Below are 27,376 nucleotides of genomic sequence, written 5' to 3' on the forward strand. Positions count from 1 at the left end.
TGCTATTGTAGTATCATCCGCAAAGCTAATTAAAAAGCCGTTATTAATAAAATGTGGCAAGTCCGCTACATATAATAAGTAAATTAATGGACCCAGCACAGATCCTTGGGGCACACCTAAGTTAACATTAAACTTTTGTGATAGTGTTCCTTGCATGTCAACAAGTAAATTTCTGCTAGTGAGGAATGAAACCAACCACTCAAGAATAGCTCCCCTTATACCTAGATTATAAAGTTTATTATGTACACATTGGCAGTTTATCGTGTCGAAGGCGCGGCTCAAGTCAAAAAACAGCACATACACTAATTTGTTTTTGTCTTTTTGTTCATGGATATACCGGAGTAGCTCAAAGGTTGCGGTTTCTGTTGAATAACCTTCCCGGAAACCGTGTTGAGATGCAGGAATTAAATTAAATTTGTCAACAAAAGAACTGACGCGATTATAGATTATCTTCTCAAATAATTTTGAGAAGCAACTTAAAATTGCGATGGGTCTATAGTTATAGATATACGTATTTCGTTATGGGTCCTTTAAATGGACGACATCGAAGGTTAGAGAACTAGGAAACTTAACCTTGCAGCTATTAACAAATAATAATTGTTAAAATTTTATTTAGACTTTTATATTCCTATTGCAATATTATTTGTACGTGCTAAAAGGTTTCCAAATGAAAAAAACCTTGATTGTGAATTGGTACAATAAAACTGGGTAAATAGGTTTAAGAAATGTCAGGTGACAGTTTTGCTGATAGACCGATACCAGCGTTTAGCAGCATCCGTCTACTTGTGAACATGAGTGCATGGACAATTTACATCACGGATGAGTGTCTTTTTACCTTTTTTTTGTTTTTTTTTTAAATAAATTTTCATTCATGGTACCTTTAGCAAGTGTTCTCATGTTTAATACGGAGATTACAATAAAATAAGTACTAAATTCCAGATTTTGAGTGATATGGATGCTATTAAAGTGACCTAAAATCTCTACTGCTTTGATATGGTCCATTCCATTTAAAAAGGTACATAGGATTGTACGTATGAATTCTTGCCTCATAAATACCTACTATTAAAAAAAATTATTCCTCTACAAATTGTATGGCTATTGCTTAACCAACATGAATATTTAAGTGCCACATTAAAATGCCAAAATCAAGGAAAATATCATCAAAAATGGACTTGTCCCTGAGGCTAAAAGTTGAAATTTGTTACAAAAAGTTGATAATGGATATGAGATTTAGGCGGTGCAAACTCTACGGGGCGCGTAACAATGGAGTTCGGTACAACGAAAAGGGGAAAGAAAAGAGATACATAATCTATGAAGGATACATGTATCTCTTTGCTAAGGACCTTAAATTCCAAAACTGCTCATCATGGCTGTGTCGAGCGAGAAGAGCAAAGAAGGATCCATCGGTTTCCAGTTTCAAAGCCCTTAATTGGGTATTTTATTAGTTAGGATATCGTCTTTTGACCTTTTGACTTTTTTATACGTAAGTTTCATCGTTGCTTATACCGTCGTCTAATGTTAGTTTTTAGGTTCGGCCCTCCCTTGCAAACAATTTAGTTTATCAACCTCTTCCAAATTTCATTTTACTCTGGAACCAACCACGGATATGGTCGTTGGCCTTTCCAGTTTTACTACCCTTTTGGGTTTTTAATTGTTTTCCATCTATTGTAAGTTTTATAGCTATACTCTCTCCTCAATTATCTCTACCATCTTGTACATCACCTGAAGATGATCGTTGGTCGAAACATGTAGTGTATCACTTCGATTTATTAAATTATATGGGAACGGTTTAGAGAACTTTTATTCAATATTAATAAATTATGGTGCGAATTGTCCGGGTGCTAAATGTCCGAGAGCGAATTATTCGAGTGCGAATTGTCCTACAACCACTTTACACATCGTCAAAAATATCACAGTTACTTATCTAATAAAATTTAGAAGTATCATAGGTAAAATCAAAAGTAAAAAATTCTTCATAGCTATAAAAACATTGACTAATTAAAAATGTTTTTATTTTATACTTAAACTCTATTAGGTCTAAAAGTCTTTGTGGACAATTTGTGCCTGCTGCTTGTAGATCAGGATCTGGCATGCACTGTAGGGTTGGACTGGGTCATAAGCACGGATTGGAGACAGTGCTGAAGTTTAACCTAGAATTTATAAGATATTTTAATTGTCTTTATATTTTGTCTTATTACGGTGTAGTGATTTCAAACAAAAATGTTCAAATTTCCAGTCGTCCCATACTTAAAACACGCAATAATTGGAAACCTGTGCGACCTCGTTTCATTCCCGACATCACAAGCTGTAGTATAAGCGAGATGGACTTTTTTATGACAGATATTACGAAAGCTCCATCAGAATAAAATCGTGGAAAACGAAACATATTCTTGTGTGATTAATTGCCTCAGGGAATCATAGCGGTGTAAAAATATGAAATCATAGCGACATATGTCTCCGCTAAAAGGGCGCAAGTACTTCGAAAACGATTTATTACGTCGAAAGTATTTTTTCGTGCTTGTGCAGAAAATTCTTCTTTTTCTATCTGTTTAACAAGCTTGAAAAGCTTGGCAGCTTTATTTAGTATGACGATTTGAGTAGGGGGGTATTAGCCGCAACAGTTTTAATACGTGTCAACTGTAAGGCCGCTGTCTCCCGCGCGTTTACAGCTTTAATTTTACTCTCTGTAGTCGTCAGGTCTGGTTTATGTGACATATTTTGAGTTGGGTTTGTTGGAAAACGTTTGGACAAATAAAAGAGTGTTATATTCGTACTTTACGCATCAGGCTTTAAGATTCAAATCACAAGATTGAAGCTTGCGAACTACTGTATAATGTCCCAACGCAAACGCGATTAACGCTTTAGGATTCAAGCACCACGGTTCAAGTTTCAAGATCCAAGCTTTAAGATTCACTCATTAAGCTTCATCATTCACTATTCAAGATCAAGGGTTTTCTATTCAAACTTAAAAAGATGACAACTTAGAATTAAAGGTTCACAGGGACAAGCTAATCAAATGCAAAAAAAGTAACATATTCTAGTTTTTGAATCAATATTATGTGAAGTTTTTGTATTGTTTCTATCATATGGAGGCTATAAATTGATTTTCTTAGTGGATGCATACGTAAGTTCAAGTTGGAAGCAATTTAAATGTTAATCGTTGCCGTTTTGCCCTTTATTTGTCAATGTAATTTCCTATAACCCTCTTTTTAATTGGAGGTATGTTATTTTTTCGTGTTCGACGGGAAGTTACATGATTTCTTTCAGTTTTAATTTTTTGGTTTTAATTATTGAGTGACAAAACCCCTGAAAAGTATAATGCGATGCATATTATAAAAAATTTGAATAATGGACAAATGTTCACCAATGACGCAACAAATCTCCCATTTCCTCAAGAAAGTGCCCCATTTAGCTAGGTTAGCAATGCCACGATTAATTAAAACGAAACCACTAATAGCGCCGATCTAGATTGATAACAAATTGGCGGGGTCTCTATCTTCTTCGTGTATAAGAAATCCATACGCCGTCTCTAGCGAAAATACACCAGCTCTTGCTTTTCGGAGCAGAAATGATTGATGCCAACGCCGCGCCGGTCGAATTAGAATTCCGGCGATCGTTTGAAAAATTGCGTCAGTAAAACGCGGCACATAATCAATTGAAAATGTGCTTTCGTGAATAATATCATTCGAAATGTAAATGCCAAAGACCAAAATCTGCCGCTCGTTACATTTCACCCCAATAAATTAAGTCGCCTGACGCGACTACATTCGTCTTACAACGGGATGGCCGAAACACTAATTGATGATCGGAGGTAAACCGGTGTTCTGTTTTTCGATGGGTTTCAATTTATAAATTCGAAAAGTGTAATTGATTCACTCTATTCGGCACAGAAAGATTTATGTGTTTGCTCGAACATACCTACGTTTGCACTTACCTAATTTACTTGCGGCCCGTGTCCAAAAATGACGATATATAACAAAAAAATTACTTCACATCAACTTTTTGAAAGTTGAAACGCATAGTTGTTAAAATAAATGGAGATAACGTTGTAATAATTTCAAACAGTTCCAAGATTGGGCTACTAGTTCAAAAGTTACAGCCCTTTGAATTTTCTTTCGAAATTGGTTTCTAGTTCGCCATAACTTTTGATTGAGAAGTCCGATCGAAAAAGTCCGAATTGTTTTGGATTCTACGTACCAAAATTAATAAGAAAAAGTGTTTTCCCGAGGTATAATATTCTCTTTTTTTTTTTAGATTTGCTCAAAAATTTTAAAGCTTTATTGAGGTCGATCTAACCATGGCCAGTTTTTGGGCTATGATTGAATGGGATAACTAAGTTTGTGAAAAATGGGAACACGTTTCTAACACTAACAATAAATTGTTACAAAATACACGTCTGGTTATAATTTAAATCGGTCTCCTCTCTAGAGCTCTCTACTGGGCATTTAAAGCTCTGGAAATACTACATAAAGGATATGTTTATTTTATCCACATTTAATTTCTAGAGGTTCACGTAAGAACTCCATGATTAAATGCTACGTACGCATCCGACTCCATGTGTTTAAGGCGAGAAACAATGCAAGACTAAATGAGCGTTGTACAGAAACAGATAGAATAGATTCAACGCTACTCTAATTATTCAGTCAAATCACGTTTGTACTATGGAATTAGTTTGCAAGTACGTGAAACTTATTTGGGTTGGGTTTCCAAGCGCAGTACTTGACACAATCTTTACAAGACAAGGAAAAGAAGAGGGGGTATTAAGAGTATAATTCAAATCTAACGTTCCCTGTTACAGGCGAATTGACAGGAGACAAATGGAACAAGAAGGTAGTATCATTTTGCACATGGTTGGTCCCGGGAACTTAAAGTTAACGTTACTTTGTAATGTTGACCTAGCAGAGCAGTTTTGCAAAACGGGAGCTTTGATTTATTTCGTATATTGACGGAAAACAAATTTTACGCTTCGTTTCCTCCAATAATAATGATAAATGCTAAATTACGTAACTTCCCAATTCAACAAAGTAGCGGGTTTAATTTCGTTGGAAAATTGCAAAAATGCCCTTTATCGTTGATAAATCAGAAACTGAATAGTTACGCCCGACAGCACTTCTCGTTAAACTTAAATGAAGAGGACTGAGCGTACAATGTACATAGCAAATGAAATCTGTTCCGGAACTAAATAAAAGCTTAGAACTTTCTCAAAGTAAGTTTGAGAGCATGAGAAGTACGTGGTGTTCATAAACTCAAAGGGTCTGAATTGATCTTGAAAATCGAGAGGAAGGTACAAAGTTTTCAGTATGCTATGTATTGGTAGGATGAAGTATATCCAAATACTGTTTTTGCATATAAATCGAAATCTCGAGAAAAAATTCAATCGCCCTGAAATGAACAATGTCGTTGATATATTCACAAAAAACAGATGTAGCTGTTTCCAACTTGCTGAAGTGGAGTACGCTCATTTACAACCGACTGCAGTAATTTTCTAGTCGTCATTTGCAGCGCTGTCGTAGTCCTAACTTTTACAAAAATAGTCTTAGCGTAACTGAAAGCACTGAAAGGTGCCTCTAATTAAATTTATCCAGTCAATCCCCCCTACCCAAATAAACTTCGAACGGAAACCGTCTACTTAGGAATGCTATCAATGCTCTATTTACAAACTTTCGGATAAAAAGGGATATTGGACTTCTTGGCATGATCTGTGCGAGAGCTAAACGAACAAGTTCGAGATTTCCTTCTCACTACTAAAACTCCGCCTGTCAGTTGGGGATGACACCTCTTGGTGTTAGTTTTAAACCGCGACTTTCCTTCCAACAGTTAATTTTGATACTGCAGATCAACTAAAACGGGAAAGTTAGTGTAATCATGTCGTATGTGATGGATGATTAAGGAAACAGACATCGACGTTAGTAGTTTTAATGGTTAACTAAGTAAATTAATTCGTAACGGACGTAAATTAGAAAACGTTCGTCGCTATTCCCATTTAATTTTCCATAATTAATGGGTTATATTCGTGCAAGTTGTCCCTTGTGTAATTGTTATAACTTCATTTGCTTAACGCTTGAATGTGTGAATGAGGAGGAGGGTTGGTTTATACGATACTTTAGTACCCACATCAGCAAAGTCCGACCAGGCAGCACTTAGGCACACCGTAGCTTTTCTTTTGCAACTAGGTTCAGAGCTCGTTCCTCTAAATAAAGGATAGGAACCCGGTTAGATTAAGTGGCTTCGCCCTCTCCGGTTCCAGATAGGTTTCGCCAAGGATCTGATGGCTGTCTCTGATCAGAGGCGTATCTAGGGTGGGGCAAGAAGGGCATGTGCACGCGCTAAAAAAGCGACGCTTTTCTTCTTAACGTCCTATTTACACCGAAAATCAAAACTATAACAACCAATCATAAACAGTTGACAACAAACACTATCCCCTCAACGTACGTTAATAGACCAAAAAATAGAGGTCGAATAATTTTTATAAATGAATTTGTTATCAGACATTAACAGATAAGTCCACACTTAAATTCTAGGAAAAAATAAAAGTTCATCTTTTTAACTTCACAGAAAAAACGATAAATCACATCCACCTGTCAATTAAATTAAGCATTTACAATTGATAACACATAAAGACCTGACAATTCCCAGAAATTTAAATAAACTAAAAATGTAAACAAAAACAACCTTAACCGCTTACTCGTATGACACTATAATCCCCATGCCGTTACATAGACCAACGACAAATTAATAAAATTTAACTACAAATGTTAATCACACAAAAAGGAGACCGCCCTTGTCCATCTTAATTAAGATTTCTGAAAATTTCATCCTGCCAGACGAAATAAACACAGAAATATATACCCGTTTCTCTTTTAGTTCAGTCAATTTGCCCTTTATGGTTACAAAAGGTCCGATAGAAGATTTTATTGTTGTTTTATTGTTTAAATGGTAAAGATAATTTTTTTCGTCTTCTTTTAGCTTCTCCCTCCTGCTCCTCCAATATAGAAACGCTTAGGTACGTTTCCACAACTAAAGCTGCTACAATTCTTACAAATTGTCTAACAATATTTAAACCTGCTTTTCGACAAAAACATGCCTATTGCAACCTTTTTTGAATATACAGGACTCTGGTGCTGGATCTCTACTATTTTCTACAGGTGGTAAACAATTGCTGCCGAGGACTGTAGTGAATTCTTCATAGGCGAGCGAAGTATCAGTAAAAGTTTTGACTCTTCTTCCTCGCCGATCCTTCAGTTTGAAAGCTCCTGCATTGTCGATGAGTCGATGCCTACCCATCGGAATGGGAATCCTGACTCGGCTCTGCAGGGTGGTAAGTTTCCGATAATCGTTTCGAGGAGATTTGTATTACATTTCCTGCATGTGATAGGCTTGTCGGTCTAGATCCTGCCCTTCTAACATTTCTTTCTACTGATGTAATGAGGATGTCCTGGCTGATGTTGCAAACTACATTGCTACTCACTTGCTGTTGGACTGCATTAGGTGAAAACTCAGCTACTGGTGATTCTTAAGCAGATTCTGACTTATGGAGGAAGGAGTTGTGGTTTCCTCTGACAGAACTGGAAATTCCGACTTAAGCAATCCTTCGATACATGGTTGGGATTGAAGCAATTGATGCACAGTATAACGACAACTTTTTTGGCGATTTTTTTCCTTTCAATTACGCGGAAATAAATTTCTTAGTTTAAAAAGAGTCAAGGTTTCAGGAACATTCCACCAAACAACTATTACCCATAGTAGGTTCAAGTTTTTCTTTTGTCGATTGTACTACGGCGAGCTTTCGTCATTTTCTCACACGTACGCTAATGAATTATTTGTTCTAAATTGTGTCTGCGGCCTCAGTGTCTGGGTTTGGTGTTGAATTACATGCGGGAAATAGGTCGTATTAGGTTACTTCCGCAACTTTGCAAACTAAACGCAGATGGGAAAAAATATGCAGATTTCGCAGATTCTGAAGCTCAGTAGACAGTCCTGAAATCCCGGTAAACCAATGAAATTAATTAAATATCGCCTCAATTACTATTCTACCATTAAATAGGCGTTAAAAAATTACTTCGAGTTTCGACCGGGGATTAGTTTTGCACGAAATTATGACATTGGTGTTTTGGCAGTCGAGAGTGGAATCAATTACGCGAGGAAAAAATTCGAGTATGGCCTTCGAAGTGAATTGTAGTTCCGCAACACTCAGCATAAATTGAGTGTATAAGTTGCGACCGATAAATGATCAGTTTAAGCATGAAATCATTGGAAACCATCCGATATTGACAGAGGATCTTGAAAAATTGAAAAAATTGAGGAACGTAACTTGACAGCAAATCACAGGAGGTTTGCGTCGGGATACTTCATAGTTAATTATCTATTCTTGCTATTGGGCGGAAGAAGTGAAGGAAGGAGACTTGAAAAGCAGAAAATTTGTAGCCGACTTGATAGAGGGACCGATTTAGGAGTATAGATCTGGACTTAAAGTTATAGCGTTGTCACTTAAATAACTCTTCTGTTTAATAAATTCGTATTCCTAAGTATGCAGATAACGAAGGATAAATTAGATGGGGAAGCATATAAGTAATGAGCATCCCTTTGGCTGCAAACTAACGCAATAAAGCTAAATGGCTAGCCATCAATTGCAGAAATTCGCCTTCTCCTACAGAATAACCATCGCCCTCTTAACTGTTATGATTGAATGATGAAATTTATCAGAGTGGCACAAGCAAAATCACAGTTCACTACAAACTCACTTAAATTGACATTGCCATTACATTTTGAATTATTAATTTTCTAGAATCAGTGTATTAGGCGAGAAACAAACATTTTGATGCTACGAGGAGCACCTTTCTCGAGAGAGCTTTTCACGTCGGTCTCCTCAACAGGTTTCTAAGACGAGGTTACACCGAAAGCTCATTTCATCGTTTAACGCTTGATTAAAACGAAAGTTCTGATTACTTACCTTGAAATCTGTCAGCGTTCTAATGTTGTCAGAACGAGATTCTGAAACAAGAGAGGAGAATGAGAGAAATTTGGTTAGAAAAATTATTTTTAATGGGTTTTGTGTTACACGGATTCGGGAGACAACCCCTCAATACGTATTTAGTTCATTAGTGACAAATTCCATTATATTGAAAGGTAATGTTAATGGCTAACATCAAAGTGGAACTCTGCCAATTTAAATCTAATTTGGTATAGACACTTTGAAATTTTGGTAGCTTTTAAATTTGTCTAATTGAATAAGCACGTGTTGCGACGTTTGCCGAGGTCGATTGGATTTTAAGAGGAACCTTGAAAAGCTTTAGAAACGGTTACAATAAAAGTGACACAGTTGAATCGAGCTTTTTTTGCAAAGTTGTAATCTAATTAACTTGCGCTTTGTAAGTAACAACAGGTAGATTGCATTTTCAATTAATTTACGTCGACAGCAGAGATGACATTGCTTTGAAGGTAACAATTACCGAGTTACTGAAGCGATAAAATCACGTTTTAATTGGCTTCCTGAAATCGGCTTGTAGTTACACAAGCTGTCGATCTCGTATAATACTCTACCCATAGTTCAATTCCTAAAGTAGATCATCTCGCTAAATACGAGTGCGTCCCAAAAATTATCCGACACGCGTGCAGTAGCGTTTCGTGATAAAAACGCAATTTTTGGACAGTGAGTTTAGTTTTCGATGCCATGATTATTGGATATCAAGACCATCAAACTTATACAGTGGTAACCTGAAACGCAATTTCCTTTCTGTCCAGATTTCGACGGGAATACAACGCCCGTAATGGGTTTTCCGAGTTTACTGAAGCGATAAAATCACGTTTTAATTGGCTTCCTGAAATCGGCTTGTAGTTACACAAGCTGTCGATCTCGTATAATACTCTACCCATAGTTCAATTCCTAAAGTAGATCATCTCGCTAAATACGAGTGCGTCCCAAAAATTATCCGACACGCGTGCAGTAGCGTTTCGTGATAAAAACGCAATTTTTGGACAGTGAGTTTAGTTTTCGATGCCATGATTATTGGATATCAAGACCATCAAACTTATACAGTGGTAACCTGAAACGCAATTTCCTTTCTGTCCAGATTTCGACGGGAATACAACGCCCGTAATGGGTTTTCCGTTTTTGTCGGAGATTTCACAGGGAAAAAGAACGAATTACGGATCACGCGAGCCGGAGCGATGAAATGAAAGAGAGGATTTTGGCGTTTTATGAATTGTAAATGATCGCGCGCACTTGAAACCGAATTGAAACCTCCGACGGTCGGTCGTAAGAACTGAAATATTTCGGGGAACGTTGAATATTAAAAGTGAACAGTACGCCTTTTAATGAATTGGGACGGGGAGAGTTAGATGTTTAATAAGATTTTCCGTTCGAAGGAACCGCTATGTTTGTTTTATCCTTTTCCCTAATGTCTTCCAAATTAAGTGATGTAAATTTCTTTTTATTATGGAAATGCGACGTTTAACATTTAAAGTAGCAATTTACATACAAAAAAACTACTTTCCATTGAAAGACATGGCGTCGTGTGGTAATTGCAATGCAAAGAAAATTAACGTGGAACAATAAAGACAAATTGAACTTAATTCTCTGTTGAAGGCGCGATTGAAAGCTTCTCCTCTTACTTTCAGCTATGCTAAGTCGGTTAGTCGTGTTGCTCAAGGTATAAGCTATCATAAAGGATATGGTTGAGGCATTAATTTAAATAACATCGCGACTGCCTCCACAAAGGTCTGAAAAAGGCTAGCATGCTTTAGAGAGATGAGTTGTTCTCGGCATTACACATCAGTCATTAATTTTCAAGAAATTGTCAAGCCTCTTAGGCACTTTTGTTCCAAAATGTAGTCTACTTTCAAATATACCTATGCATTTTGAAAGGCCTTCCGACGATTCTATACAACTTTATATTATGTCTTATATTGTTCGCTACAGGCAGCTCACAAAGGCCTAGGACAACCCTAAAGATAATTACGTTCCTTTACAAAATAAGAAATATAAAGCAAACAAGAAAACAAAAATTACAGCCCTAACAACAATAAACAGATTGTAATGCAGGGGTGGGCTTTTTAAAAAAAATTGTAATTTCTGAAACAGGACAGAGGACTATACAGGTACCATTATGTGCACTAAAAGGGTGGCTTGTTGGCCCTGTCAACAAAATCAATCAAAGAAATTAAAATACTTGAAGTACCACAAAAATTACAGCCCTCAAACAGACTATTATGTAAAGGAGATTGACGGAGCAACGGAAAAAGACTATACTTTTATGTGTAATTGAAGGGTGGCTTATGGATCCTCTGAACTGCAAGTACAACAATGCGCGCTATTGCAATATGACTCGATAGGAATATTACAATAGGGCAATGGAGCACGTGTTTTTCATGATCTTTTTTTTCAGGGTATACAGGGTGATTCCTATAGTACCTGCCACCGTTTGGGAGCGTGTAGGTGGTGCGTAGGGGAGTATTTTGATATAGGACACTTGGGGTCGGAAATCTAAAATAAGGGTGCCAGAGCCAAATTTACCTTCTGGAATTTCGCGCCTGTAGGTAGGCAACCCAACCGGCCGGCGGTGCACACGGAGCGATCTCAGGCGGCGATGTGTGGCTGACACTTGATCAGAATTTTGTTTAAACCCACGAAATCCCGTCTGCAACGACGCGTATCAAGTGAATAAACACTATGGCAATAGTATAATAATAGTTGGCTAGATGTAGGAAGTGCATTGAGAACAACGGTGGCCACGTTGAACACTTGTAAACGTTATTGCTTTTGACTGTCGTTTTCCCTCCTTCCCTCCCATGTCGCTTCCTCGCGCTAACTCGCTCTGCATCGCTCCGCGCGAAACGTCGGTCGGTTGGGTTGCCTACATACAGGCGTGAAATTCCAGAAGATAAATTTGGTTCTGGCGCCCTTATTTTAGATTTCCGACTCCAAGTGTCCTATATCAAAATACTCTCCTAGGCACCCCCTATACGCTCCCAAACGGTGGCAGGTACTATAGGAATCACCCTGTATATAATTTGATTTTTTAATTAAACTTTTGCGAAATTCAAATAGCACACAATCACAATCACAAAAAAGAACCCAGACCAACTACTATCGTTAACTACTTGTAACGTTCCGTTTCGTCGTTGAATGTACCCATAGGAGTGTCTGGCTGAATGCGCCTTCAGAATGTGAGCAGATACCATTGGGATTGAAGAAATGCCCTTTTTTTGCTTTTGTCGTTTGAATGACAGGTACTAATTTTGCAAAAGATTTTGAAATTTTATGAAATTCCAGAGGGATCAAGTTAAAATTGCCGAAATTATTTTTCTTAACGTATTAACGTGAATTGAGTTATTCCTAACCTTAAGCTAGGTAAGCATATTTTTCATATTTCCGCTGTTCACAATATTTTTCATTATTTATAGGTTAGTGCCCTTGAACTCGGAAAACAAAAATTATAGCGCGTAAACGTTAACTAAATCTGAACGCGTCAAACAAAAATTACAGCGCGCATACGGTAATAAAATTCCAACAGCATGGAGGCAACGAATATGGAAAAAATTAGAAAACATGTTCGCCGAAATAGCAAACAAATTAACAGGAATGGATGATAAATTTGAAAGGCTAATATAACTTAAAATTGTATTGTACATACATTATACCTATTATACTACTTTTGTTGCATTTGGTAATATACACGGTGTCTATTTTTCGAGTGCCACTATCTGGATCTCACTTATCTTAAGAGATAGAAAGTTGGTTAAATGGGGGCAAAGTTGCCAATTTTCGTGCTGAATAAGAATCTGAAAAGACATTTCAAATATCTTCAATAGTTTTGAAGATATCCCAAAAAAACAAAAATTTCTGATTTTCGTTTTTATTTTTTTAATGGAGATTTCAAATATGGCATCCTGTTTTTAATAACTCTCCAGATGACGGAGAAACACGTGGTAACTTTAGTTTTTCTTATGGGCGCCATTTTGAATTTTCACATTTTGAGATTACGTCTTCTTTTCTCTTTACAACGATATATCACACATGGTGGTTCAGTTTCACATTTTTCCCAAAAATACAATTTTTAATTTTTTGAGAAGAGTGCTTTGGAACAACAAAACGTTCTTTTGTTGTGAACGAAAGGTTGACTTATTTCATGTAGTGTCATTTAGGTTTATGCTAGTTGTATTGCGAAAATGCCTTTTTCAAGTGCAGATCAAAGAGATATGATCCAAATTTACTACACTTCTCATCGAAATGCCCACATGACTGCTGCAACATACTTGCAGCGTTATCCAGAGGGGCAACAACCTAGTTTGAGGTATTTTTCTTTGCTGCATAACAACTTGGGCGAATATGGTTCTTTTAAAAGATGTAGACAGCAATATGGTGATAGACCCAATGAACATGAGCAGGCAATTTTGCAAGCAGTTGAGATAAAATCGAATTTCTACTTCTCTGACAACGCTGCAACCATACAGATGGATCAAACTGTCAAACTTTTGTTGACGACAAAAGAACGTTTTGTTTTTCCAAAGCACTCTTCTCAAAAAAATGAAAAATTGTATTTTTAGGAAAAATGTGATACTAAACCACTATGTGTGATATATCGTAAAAAGAAAAAAAGATGTAATCCCAAAATGTCAAAATTCAATATGGCGCCCATAAGAAAAACCAAAGTTGCCACGTGTTTCTCCGTAATCTTGAACGTAATTAAAAACAGGATGCCATAATCTCCATTAAAAAGTGTCCGAATAATGTGCTAATTAGAAATGTCTACTACGACTAGTTTATCATAAAAAAATTAAAAACGAAAATCAGAAATTTTCTTTTTTTGCAATATTTTCAAAACTATTGAAGATATTTCAAATTTCTTTTCAGATTCTTATTCAGCACGGAAATTTGCAACTTTGCCCCCATTTAACCAACTTCCTATCTCTTAAGATAAGTGAGATCCCCATAGTGGCACTCGAAAAATGGACACCGTGTAGACGTTAAACCTAGCATATTTCAATTGAGTAGACGAAGTTAACATAACCTCTTAGTCGTATAAAAATTAGCTTCAGATATTTCAGCGTCGCCAAACTTAAGAATTACGAAATATAAGTAACATAACCCCAGAATTTCGACGAAATGAACTAAACTTTAATTTAAGAATGTGTAAAATTTAGGGCTTCTCCCGCAACTTTTTTGTTAAAATTTTTTTATTAATTTCACGAGGGTACCTGGGGAGTTTATTAGTGTCACGTACCCGAAAAAACGCCACAATTAAAATAAAAGACCCTTCTCCGTTATTTGAAAAATCCGTAAGAAATGTGACAGAACCGGCACTGAGACGTGACTGATACATATGTGCGAATAGACTTTATATCGAGAACAAGCTATACCTAGAATAACCGTCGACGGTTGCGTTGGTTACCATTGCGTCAACCAATGAGATCCTTCTTGCTATGGCAGTTATTCCAAGAATATCTTATTCTGTGTAAAAGTGTAATTGGTAAACCGGCTCTTAGTCGAGGTGCCTACATACAAAATTTCATTTATTTTTAAATATCTTAATAAATAAATAAATCGGATGGCGCAAATACAAAAGTTGGGTTGCTCATCGCATTTTTTTAAAATTTACATAGTTACTTGAGCTTTGAGGAATATTTACTCACACAGAAAACTGGACATTCATATGTTATTTATAAGAAGCATTATAAAAGAAACCCTTTTTTGAGGTTTGGATAGTACTGGACGCGACACCATAACGAACCAAATACCAAAACGTAGAACAATAGCTCCTAGGATAGAGATCTACTAGGGACGGACAGACGGACAGACAAAGTGGTCACAATAGCGTATTTTCTATTTTTGTGGAACGCTAAGGTCATTTTGAAAATAGAAAAGGATTTTATTTTTATGTACATTTACAGGGTGGATTGTGGGCCCTGTAAATAAAATAAAACAAGGAAACGAAAATATTCGCATTACTACAAAAAGTACAGCCCTCACGTCTATGTAGCTCAGTGGTAGAGCGTTGGGCTACATAGCGGGAGGTCGGGTGTTCGAACCTGGGCTGAGGTAAGAATTTTTCATCTGTGACAAAGAGAGGAATTTCCTTATATCAGTTTCAAGCATTCTACCGGCTAGTCCGAATTAGTTTTCCTAATTCGTAAGGTAAATACCGAAGTAGTATTTATGCAGGGGCATTTCTATAAAGCATTATAGGGGTCACTCTGTAATTGGGCGCAAGCCTGGTGAGGGCCCAGAACAAGAGAGGAATAATAAATAAATAAAGGATTGTTATGTACATGATAGCCAAGAATGTAATGTTTATATTTTCATTTAACAAGTGGATTGTGGGCCTTGGAAGCGAAAGCAAATAAGGGAACAAAAACATTTGAAGTATAAGAAAAATTCCAAACTTAAACGGATTGTTGTATAGAAACGAGTTTTATTTAAAAACAATCATAATTGTTGAAAGGGAATAGACTTTTACTTTTATGTACACATTAAGGGGGGCTTGTGGGTCCTGGAAACAAAATCATACAAGGAAATAAATTTATTGGTAGTGTCACAAAGCCATTACAATAAATACACGCCTCATCTTCCTTGGCTTCATTTCCCTAATTCAGCTTCGGTAGTTGCCTGTTTTACAGCCCTCCCTTTTTCCGTTTCTATAAGTCTCACTTGAGCTCCCTCTATTACGTGTGTTACGTTAATTTATTCCGGTTATCTGTGTTCAATCAAATTCTTCGATTCTTTCAGTTTCTTCGGAGCTCTTACTTTTTCTTACCTACCTTTCTTATACTTTCTCGACTCCTTGGGTATTTTTGTACTATTCGCGTACCTCTTCCTTCTCGCTTTCTCGTTAGACTGGCTCCATCTTCCTGGGATTCGTCCCTTCTTCACCTTCTTTGGTTGCGTCGGATTCCTTTGACGTCTTTCCCTTCCGCTTTTTCTATGCCTCTTCCCCACGCTCCTTCTGTTTCGGATGTTGCGTCGGTTTACTTCGTTTTTCTGGGCTAAATCGAATTTATTCGACTGCTTCAGTCGTTCGGATGCGTTTGCATTTAAAATGCTCCTTGCTTGCTTTCCTACCCTACTTTTTTCATAATATTCGGATTAGGTCACTGATTAGTTTCTTATATAGCTTCTTCGATTTATCGAATTCCTTTGTTCCTTGAACATCCATCCTTTTGTTGTAAACGATTACCATAGTTCTCTAGACTCAATGGAATTCATCAACTGTTACAGTTTTTCCGTAGCCCTTGGAATTTCAAGCATCCTCCCCGATTCCATTGCCTTCCTATTTTTTGCCCACTTGATCGGATTTAAGTATTGCGTATTGTCTACTTTGCTTGCTTCGATTTCTGAAACTTCAGTGATATCATTCGTGCTCTTTGGTTTTGGTTTAATGTTTTCAAAAACGTTTTTATGGCTTTCTAGTCGATTTCGACTTAAGAGAAATAATAATTCAAAAAACAACGTGATAGTAGAAAAAATCTTTAATTGTATTTCAGAACTGTATGTATGTACATTGAATAAATAAAATTCTCCACGATCTTCTGGGGCATGGAGTACTCGTCAAGGAAAGAAGATCAGATGGTCCTTTGTGAAAGTATCACAAGAGTTCTCCCCGTGGCTCAGAGTTTTGAGTTAAAGCATAACACCGAGGGCTCCGAGGGGTATGGAATACTCTCCAGTATACGATATTTTCATTCGTATGAGTATACGACTCATTTTGCGATAGTGATGATTGTAGAAAAAGAGACAGCTACCTAGCTTTCGTTTACTCTATGTCCTACAGCTCTCCCGTGTTATGTTCTAACTTAAAACTCTAAGCCCCGAGGATTTTGTTTAAATAGCCTATAGGCAACTTTTAAATTGAACCCATAAAAGTTACTCCTAGGGATATAGAAATTTTTTTCCGAATTTCGGTTTTACTCATTATCATGATACGGCGAGAGAGGGGGTGTAAGTGTTGTAGTACACTAATTATTTCTGATTAATTGATTGATTTTGTTAAGATAGTCTATAAAGGAACCCTTAAGTGCACCAACAAAAATCACCTATAACGATATAAAAATTTCGGAGTTTTTTTCAGAAGTTCGGTTTTACTGATGTTCCCCATTCGCATCGAGGAGGGTGTCGTATAACAAATATTTTTGATTCATTGATTGATTTTGTTTAAAAAGTTTATGAGCAACCTCAGCCTTTATTGGCCCTTAAGAGAGATTCAAGTTTTAGATAAAAACCTTTATCAAAGGCACCAAATGTTTTCTCTTAAAGGTTCTCTTTAAGAATCCTTAAGAGCTTTAAAAGTAAGAGAGCTCTTTTTAATCTCCAAGATGCTTTTAAAGTATTTTAATGTCTTTAAGCATTTCTTACATCCCTATAGAATCTTTGTGCGCTTTTATAGTCTGTGAGAGATTTTTGTTTTAAAGGGTACATGAGAATCGAAGCATCTCCAGTCTCCATAGCTTTTAAGATCTAGGTTTTTATCAAGCCCGTCCAAAATTATTCTAGACAGTTTTGGAGTTTTTAAAATGAATCGCAACCAAAGAAAGGGAATATTAACGAACACGAACAGACGGAGTAGGGACAACGATGAGGTTGAAACGGTAACATAATGAATTTTGAGTTTTGGTCCAACGACTCCAAATTTAAAAATCTAAAAAGGCCATAACCTTCATAAAATCATCAAGTTTTAATAATCGCTAAGGTTTTCTAAATACCTTTAGAATTGTTCCATGTTTCTCAAGAGTTTATAAGGTAAGATATTCCATTATCCTTCACTGTAGTCTCAAGAAACTTCTGACCTACTAGAGAGCAAAGTATGAGATTTAAAAAGGTCAAATTACTACAAGACCTTTGCAAGACCATTCACTACAATTAGACACATTAAGAATTTTTCAAGGCCCATCTTAAAATCTTAATAACTGTCTGGGAAATCTTTCCTCTTTACATCTCTCAAGATAAGAAAAACTTTGCATACATTTTAACGTTTTTCTAAGTTACTTGCGGGTGCTGCAAGCTCGAGACCCAAGAACTTTTGGGGATGTTTATGCACCCCTCAAGAGTTTACAAGGCTTACACTCAAATCTGCACAATCTTATAGTATTTTATTTAAAATCTGTTCGAAACAGGCCACTGAACTCTACTCCTTTAATTCTCTAATTCCGAAGATCTAAAAAGACCAAAATCTTTAGATCTTTAGTGTATGGAGGTTAATTAGCCAACTTAACATATTTTTATCCCAACAATAACTTACGTAAGGTCGCAGAAATGCGGATTTCGAAAAAAGCGATTCATAGAATTGGGAAAGCGAAAAAAGCTTGGAAGGAACAAGGAACTAAAGGATTCGAAAAGTTCCAATAGCCTAAAGGATCTTATAAATTAATTTAAGTGTTACGAATCTAAAAGATCTGAAAATTTAAATAATTAAAGAAAAAAATTAACAAACGTGCAGCTTTTACGGATTCTGCTTTTTTGATATTCCTGTGAACTAATTGCATACATCTTCAAAGAAAATCTTCCAAGCAGCGTTTCCGTATTGCACAGTAGAAAAGTGGCTAATCGACCCAACTCTATGCTGACTTTCTTTAGTTACTTCTTATTCCTCAACTTTTTTAACTCCCTCACGTCCTTAGTTTTTCTCGGCTTTGTGGCATTCTTCATCTTCTCTTTCTTCTGCTTACGCGGATATTTCCCGTTTGAACAGTTTCCTTAACTGCGTTGATTCCTTGGTTTCCATCATTTCATGATCCTTCAGAGCCTTTGACTGCATTAAATTACCTTGAATTTCTTGTTTTCTTTCTTATGACATCCTGTGCATGGTCGGCTTTCTTGGTTTCTTGTTTCTTGGTTTTATTTAAATATTTTGGTATATACAGCATCTTCGACTCCAAACGCTTCAGAATTTTTACTTTTTAATTTTCCCTATTATTTATGTTCTTCGAATTTTACAGTCTCTGAGATAATTTTTTTCATTAGATTCTTCGAACCATTCGGGTTCTTCCCTTTCTTGGAACGATTCCATTAATAAGAATAGTAATGGTAATGTGGTAGCTACTGCTCTTCCATTTAACCTTTGTCGAAACAGATTTCTACGATCCTCTCATTTTCTCAATTTCTTCGGATTATCCAGTTTTAGGTTCGTATGGTTCACCCCACTTTATAAGTTTATTCGACTTTTTTCGTTCCATAACCTTTGCGTTTGCTTCCTAGTATATTTTGGCATCTGCGCCTTCCTCCAGCTTCTTTGGTTGCGCCAATTCCTTCAACACCTTTTCGTATCATCTTCTCGGTCTCTTTAATATCATTGTAACACATTCAGGTGCGAGGGAAAAATATCCATAACTTCTTTGAAGAATGTTGCCAAAAACTCAATTAAATGGCAGCGTTTCGCGACTGATTAGCTCCGAGGACACAAACACACTCAACAAAGACTCACTCGATGTATTCACTAACGATGTTACGCTTCATTATCTTTGCCCTTTATAAAAGCCTATTACACTGAAAACAGATTTATTATTTTTCCCCTAAACGCTGTACGGCATCAAATTACGTTTAAGGGATGAAATGAACGCTTGCAAAAATTCTCCTAAGAACAGGATTTTTTTATTAAATCGGTGCAGGTTAATTGCCAATTACGCGCGCAAATTAATTTTCGTTCTTTCAAATGAACGCCGGTTTGTTTCTATTTTAATTTTCAAAGCGCTTCACTCCCTGACTCCCGCGATCAAAAGTCTTCGCTCTCTGCGCGGGCACATCTTTGGGGTTTCTTTACTGGCATATGATTAACTTAACGGGAAAATGTGAAAAAAATGAAAATGTGCAGGGCTAAGAGTTGCGTTTAAAACTTTTTTGGGGTTGCATTGTTGTCTTAGTGTTCAAAAATAAATTGAAGTGCGTGGATTGAATGAAAGTTCACGTTTTGTCATTTAATTGGAAATACGTTGTTATCGTCTTCTCTACGAGGATAATCCTGTTAGGAAAAGGATATGTGCGATCCATTCATAATGAACGAACGAAGTGTCGTTCATTCAAGTTTAACTACCTCCTACCGTATTTAATCCCATACATCCTCCAGTATATTGCCGAAGTAGACACCTCGGCATACGCTTACAAGTTGGTCTTCTTTTACAAATCTGAGATTTCCTCCATTTACGTCAGGCAAATTAATATTGGCGTATGAGCTGCAGTATCAAAGAAAGCGTCACCTTACACTCACGAGAAACTTGAGTATTCTAATCGGCGACGTTTAATCAACGCAAAATGAAATCCTGTTCGGTGAAAATTCGATTGACCGATATCTGCCCACGCATAGAAGCGATGTAATTGTCACGCATTTTCTCAAAACGAAGGAAATTGCTTTAGTGAGTCAATTTAAAATGAATGCGGTAGACTGAATGTCACATAAAGAAGGTTTTTTCTTGAAGAAAATTGGAAAATTTCCAATTTGGTTGTACAAAATTTAGGCATTTACTGTGACTTTTTTTCTACTAGTTGCTAATCCACTAAGTCAATGAGCCTCCGATTCTCCAACTCTTTCGTTTTGCCCTCCATCTTTTCCTCGGGGTTTTCCGTTGCGTAGGATACTTCAGCTTCTCCGGCATCCTTCTCTTCGACCATCTGCCTTCGACACTCACATTAATTTTGACTCCTTCGGCATCTTCGTGTATTGTAATTGGCTATTACATACGAAAGCTCGTTTTTTACCTAGGTCCGGCCTCTCTGAATTTGACTTTGATGCCGTTCCTAAAAGATCAGAAATGCTAGAAGCCCCGTATCGTATCAATCTTTAGGGGGATGGTTATCGCATCCAAGCAGCACTTTGCTTCGGCAAGAACACCGTAAAAGTTGATTCGAAGAAGGGCAATCTCTCCAAAATCCCTGTAGACCTTCTAGTCGCAAGCCACAGCTCTTCCTAGACTTTCCATCTTGAATTTCTCCTCTGATCTCTCTCCCGAGCAGGTCAAGGAGGCCAAATAATTCATATACACCAAAGTTGGGGCCATTTAATAAAATACTCGAAGTATTTACTTTATTAAATTGCTACAATGAAAGAGATTTTTTTTTTATTTCTCGTTACCAAATAATATACCCAACTAAAAAGCATGTAAGATTGTTGTTAGACACAGATGGCGATATCGACAGTGACAAAACGGCTACTGTTTTCAAATCTCCTTGAATTTTGTAGATTCCGGGGAAAATTTCGAATGTAGCGAAAAGTTGGGGATTGTTATCGTTCTTGCTGACCACGGAAACTTTCTTTACTGTTTACAATATTTTAATTAACACCGAATTTGGCGAATACAGCGACACGCTTTACAGATAACCCTATTGATCTTTTACAAAAAGGGAAAATGCCGTTTTTTCACCGTATACCAATTTTCATTAATGCAAAAATCATTCTTTGCAAAATATGATAATTTTAAGTTTGATTCTGCCTTGAAATCTTAATAGAACGCACTGAGACAATGAGGGTGTTCTTCATTTCCAAAGCTTTGGATGCTTTTGGAGGATTAAATAAAACCGTAAAAGGCAAGATGGAAAGATGTTATAAATTACTTAAGTCGGTGTCTTAGCTATGGAAAGTAATTATAATGCTTAGACAGATTTCCCTTTCAAGAGACTTTTCTTGGGATTTTGATAATCTAACACGCCTTTTCCCTTGCAAAAAAAATGCACGCGTTTAAAAAATGAAATTAACAAGCATGATCTTAAACTGGTAGCGAATTTAAAGTAAAATATTTGCCTCAGAGCATTGTAAACCCTTTCTGGAAAATTCAAGCCTTTTAAAGAAATTATTTGACTCGTTTTATGAAGTACTCCATTGTAGTTTGTGTGAATTACGTTGAACATTAAAAAATAAGTTAAAAAACAAACTAGACTTTTTTATTATAGTTTTTAGGCGATCGATTTCGGGTTATATATTCTCATCATCAAGCCGTGCTGAAATACGCATACATTCCGATGTATGAATTTGTATGTATGTGTTTCAGCACGGCATGATGATGGGAATATATAACCCGAAATCGATCGCCTAAAGAAAAACTATAATAAAGACCTAGTTTGTTTTTTAACTTATTTTTGAATGTTCAACGAAATTGTTTAACCTTTATAGTTCCATTACAGGGTCATTAAGGCTATTACTCAGTTCCGTAGAAAGCTCTAGAAATAGAAAGTAAAACCTTATTAAAATTTTGCAGAGGCTTACACGCGTTTTCCAGTTTTCCAGAGCAATTGGAAGCACCTTGTGTTTTTTTCTAAATAACTGTGTTCGTAAACAACGTCATTTAGACGTTATTTCTACCTAAACAAAAAATAATGACGGAACACTCTGTATATGAGAATATTTTAATTCTTTAGGTGTAAATCTGGGGGATTATTCACGAAATAAGCACAAAGTTAGTTCGGCTCATTGGAATTTGTACTTAAGTATTTGTTTTTCCTTTTAGAATTGTTTGTATTTGCATAGTTTTCGTTTTGATTTTATTTTTTTTAAATTGTTCAATTTAGATCAAGACATTTTCCTTATTTTCATTGCTTTTTCATTTTTCTTGTTGTAGTTCTGGACGGTTGTGATTTTTTTATCATACGGCTCTAAATCTACCAGGAAATTTCTTTTTCCGGTTAATCTGCGATTCACTCAATGATTTAGAGGCAAGACTGTAGATTTTTTTACCAATTGGATAGTTCGCTCTATAGTTTCTTGTAGTCGTCTCACTGCAGAGCTAGTGCTTTCTTTAAATTTTTCGCTTTAAAGTTATTTAAAAAAATAGACCCACAAACCACCACCTCGATATTGATGTAAATTTTATTAATTTAAGAAATTCAGCAGCCTTAACCACCTCCAAGTCTAAAGAATTAATTAAGCAACTTTTAATTAACACCTGATGTAATTCCGTGTACAAAATAGAAAAATTTTAATTGAAAACTCTTATCTAGGTCGTAATTTGGGCTCGTTTTAACACAAAAATAACCATTTACAGATCACACAAATTTATTCAACATTAATCAATCAAACAAGCCGAAAAAAAGGAATGGCACTCTGGGCCAGACAACAAACACCACGCAACAAGCGATCGATTAAAATGTAAATAAAGTACTTTACTTGATAAAATCGGATTTATGGCTCAGTGGTAAGAGCATTGGGTTATAAATCCGAAGGTCGGGTGTTCGAACCTGGGTTGAGGTGAATTTTTCATCTGTGGCGGAGATGGAAATTACCTTAGGCCAGTTCCGAGCATTCTACCGGCTACTCCGAATTAGGTTTTCCTGCAGTTTTCCTAATTCGTAAGGTAAATACCGGAGTAGTATAGACCATCTTAAGACCTTCTGCAGAGGCACCTCTAAATAGCATTATGCGGGTCACTCTGTAATTGGGCGCATGCCTGTTGAGGGCCCAAAACAAGAGAGGGATAATAAAATAAAATAATAAAAAAAAAATAAAAATATTACAAACATTTCTGTGCTTCTTCGCGTCGGTTCCCTTCCACGATCAAATAAATTCCGTCTTTAAAAAAATTACAAATAACTGGCCAATCACAACGGAAAGCGCCAAAGGTCCCCACTGTTCCAACAAGAAACGCGCAATTCTTTGTAACACCTTATCTGTTAGTCATCTCTTTACAGCAATAAAACACGTGCGTTAATTTGCATTAATTAATTTCTCGCCTGATAAGACTCCTTATAGCAAACTTCCAGATGTCCTACTTCTAACACCTTATTATTTTGAATAAATTACAAAGGTGATAAAGTTTAAACAAGAATTACGCATTTGCAACATTTCTAAAAGGAAAAAACCAACACTCAGATACAAATTCAAATGAAACGAACCCACCCTGTGCTTATTTCGTAAATAATCTCCCCAGATTTACTTAATAAATTGAAATATTCTCATGTACTCCAAAAAGTCCAGCAAAAAGACCACAAATACAAAAATACATAGTGGGCGCCAGTGAAACATTAAAGCACCCCATGAGCACTTATTTTCAGGCTCACAGAAAGTGAAGGTTTCTCTTCAACAGATAGAGGGAGAATGCCTCACTCAGTTAAAAGCGAAACCTCAAAAATCTTCACACAGGAGAGGGTAGAATGGGCCCTAATTGCCTTTAAACCCTTTAATGCGTCTGGTGGAGATCTTTCTAGCACATTCTTCTGTTTAGCTTACATACGCAGAACGTGACAGGAGGTGAATGTGGTATTCACACCAAAAGGGCCAAGACGCTCAATCGAATTGCCCAAAGCGTATAGATAAATCATCCCAAGCTCGTTCCTGTTGAAGGGAATGGTATAGGTCGTAGACCAATTCCTGAGAAGCGAGGTTGACGGATGAACTGGCCAAATAAGGAGCCGGGCGAAAGTCAATAGCGCCGGAGCCCTTCAACGGACTGCAAAAAGGCCACATAAAAGAAGCCCTAAACCAATGGGGGGAGATGAATAGGATCCATCACTTGCACAGGGTACCAGGACAATGATAGGTCAAATTATTCATTAGGGCCACGCTACAAAAAGCCAAGGAAGCTTCAGCCCTCGACAGGAAGGATCTACAGTCCATTTCAGGCTCACAGGGGATCACTGTGAGTGGTGTTTATCGTTTCCAGTTGAATCCGGTGTGAGATTAAATCTGAAACTTCTGGAGCCGACTGGTGTCAATATAGACTGAATGATGACCTAACGTAAGTTAGCCTTGAGTTGCATTAGCTCACATAAATTAAGTACATAAATACACAATACTTCTGTTAATTGTTTTGTGTGTTGCTTTATATTCTTTAAATGTACCTTATAACTAGATACGGTACATTATTTGTAAACGTAGGTCTTGAAACTATATGTGGCACCCCCCACATCTAGAGGTCGCACGTAAATGATTAACTCATTAAAAATACACTAGCGAAAATCTAGTACGACCCTAAACAGATCCCTGCATTCCATAATTAATTACCTCTCAAAGCTGCAACTGCCGGCGTAGGTGTAAAACGTTCCCACACTCGAAGCTTAACAGCAGTACGTCCCGACAGCTTTCGTACATCCGAGCTTAGACTAAATTTCGTACAATAAAAAGCTGTGGAAATTAATCTGACAGTAAATTTATACAAATTTTGCGATTAATCCTCATCATAACTTTAAGAAAAATGCCACGCTTAATTAACCCAATTTAAATGAGACAAAAAGCGCTGGCGAGCTTTTACGGTTACGTGAGAAAATTAAATATTCAAGAAGAAGCTCACCATATACATTACTTTTTATCAAGTTTAATTAATGTATCCTCGCCAATATTTCATTTAACTAACGATATTAATAGCTCCCTTGTACGTTTTTTAAGGGAGATTCGAGCGCTTTACGTCATGAAAGCTTCTACGGTTGCAGCTTTTAAAAATTAAAAATGCGCACTACGACAATATAAAAACGTCAGGGGTAGTAAAAAGCTCTACGTGTAGCCACATAAAATTCGCCGCCATAAAATTGTCAACCATAAGTTTCCGATTATAAAGAAGCAAAAGAGTTACATTTACTTCAAAAAACGTAACTTTCTTGAGTCAATTTTACGTCTTTAAAACTTTTACAGTTATTTTATTGCAGCTTTCAGTGAAAAGCTCGCGTCGCTGATAGTTTACAGTACAATTAATTCGTATATGGCGAACTGAAAGTGTACACTCTTAACGCAAGTGGCCTGGAAGTATGGGCCATATCTCGAAATGCGGCACGTGTTTAATTTATTTACTGCAAGCTTCGGGCGAGTGAAATTTTGAAGGGTTAGCTGCGCGAAAGAAATGTCCACCTTTTTTTTGCGTAATACGCGATCCAATTACAGTTGAAAACATCAAAATGAGTTCCTTAATTCTACCGTGAATAATCGGGAAAAAATTGAAACTCGCATAATAGAAAGCGTGCAACGAAGCTTCAAGCTTTGAAGATAAACTTGACTGTATGTATACAATATGGTGGAGGGTTGCTTCCAATTGTTGTACGATTTTATCTTATGCCGAGGGTAAGTCGTGCTCAAAATTATTTTTACCGTAATTCCTCCGCTTTGTTGGTTTCTTAGGCAAGAAGAAAGATAAATATGTTATAATGGGATTCGAGGTTGACTACGGTTCACGATTTCGCCTGGAAACTGAAGACAATAGCTATTTTAGTCTGTTATCGCTTCGGCACCTGCATTACTCCGAAGTAGCGGAAAGAAAATTTGTACTGGAACTTGGAATTTCTGAATTAAAATCCGGAAATCGAAAATACTTGCTGGAAACCAATCAAAAATTACAACCAAGGGGAAGCTTCATTACCTTCTAAATCAAAAGTAACTGCTTAAACTTCGGAATTTTTTAATTAGAACCCGTATTTACATTTTCTACATTTATAACTCTGGATTTTTCAGAAAGGAGGCGAATCTTTATGGCTCCGATTTGAAAATTTTTGTCAAAACACCGATGTACAACCATCCGGGGACACAAAGAGACCCTCTTGCTCTGGGCCCCCAATAGGCTAGCGTCCAATTTCAGAGTGACCCGCATAATCCTTTTTAGAGGTGCCTCTGCAGAAGGTCTTAAGTTGCTCTATAGATTACTCCGGTACTTACCTTACGAACTAGAAAAACTGCAGGAAAACCTAATTCTGAGTAGCCGTCAGAATGTTCGAAACTGATCTAAGGAAATTCCTCTCTTTGTCACAAATGAAAAATTCTTACCTCAACCCAGGTTCGAACACCCGACCTCCGACTTTATAGCCCAACGTTCTACCATTGAACTACAAAGTTGGTTATACGTCACACCCTCGCGAGTAAGCGGATCATCAGGGGAGTATTGGCCGACCGACAAGAGTTTTTGTAGCTCTATAGAACCCACTCCTTCTGCATCCCCCTGCAAATAAAACTCAAACGAAAAGTTATATATATTATAAACTAGCTAGCCTCAGACCAGAAGTAGTACCTAATCAGGGAGGTAGTACAATAAAGGGTTCGAATTTAAGGCCTACGTAAGCGTGATCCCTGCCCACCCCCCCTATCGTAACGCAGAATCTAGAATCAGGCAAATCTTCATTGCTCCAAGTTGAGAATTGAAAATTTTGGTTTAGAACTCCAGGGGATAAAAATTAAAAATTCCTGAAATTGGAAAGCTGTTTAGGTTTTCAAAATCTAAAATTCTCGCTTCAATAACAGAATATTGAAGCTAAGAATCGAATACGCACTTTTCCAATTTATACACTGATCTCAAGGTACCTATAATTGTCTTCAGCAGTAATTTGGAAGTTTCAATTTAAAACTTGTAGGTCTTGAGATAGGTGCATTTGTATTTCCAAGCTAAATTTGAGAATTCAAAGCAAAGGTACTTTCTGAACAATTTTGGCCTGAAGAATCCAAAACTTTCAATCGGCAGAAAAAGATAAAACCCTTAAACTGATTTGGGAAAA

At 36.8% G+C, this 27,376-nt stretch overlaps 1 protein-coding gene across 7 annotated transcripts in view; it reads right to left on the reverse strand.

Moving 5' to 3' along the window:
• The window catches only part of LOC116178551 (neuropeptide CCHamide-1 receptor-like), a 209,999-nt gene that overhangs the window by 19,467 nt on the left and 163,156 nt on the right, over window positions 1–27,376 (reverse strand). For 3 of the 7 annotated variants that reach the window (XM_031498072.1, XM_031498071.1, XM_031498078.1), the window contains exons 1-2: window positions 20,026–20,059; window positions 8,951–8,991 (exon numbers count right to left, since the gene is read on the reverse strand). The exons of 1 other annotated variant lie outside the window; for it this stretch is intronic. In XM_031498072.1, coding sequence (XP_031353932.1) covers window positions 8,951–8,991; window positions 20,026–20,044 — 60 coding nt within the window. In that variant the 5' untranslated portion in view covers window positions 20,045–20,059. Of the gene's footprint in view, window positions 1–8,950; window positions 8,992–20,025; window positions 20,060–27,376 lie in introns of those variants that run through there. 3 more of the 7 variants (XM_031498073.1, XM_031498074.1, XM_031498075.1) reach the window with 1 other exon arrangement.

The sequence above is a fragment of the Photinus pyralis genome, unplaced genomic scaffold, assembly GCF_008802855.1.
Source record: "Photinus pyralis isolate 1611_PpyrPB1 unplaced genomic scaffold, Ppyr1.3 Ppyr1.4_LG8, whole genome shotgun sequence".
NCBI classification, from domain to species: Eukaryota; Metazoa; Arthropoda; class Insecta; order Coleoptera; family Lampyridae; genus Photinus; species Photinus pyralis.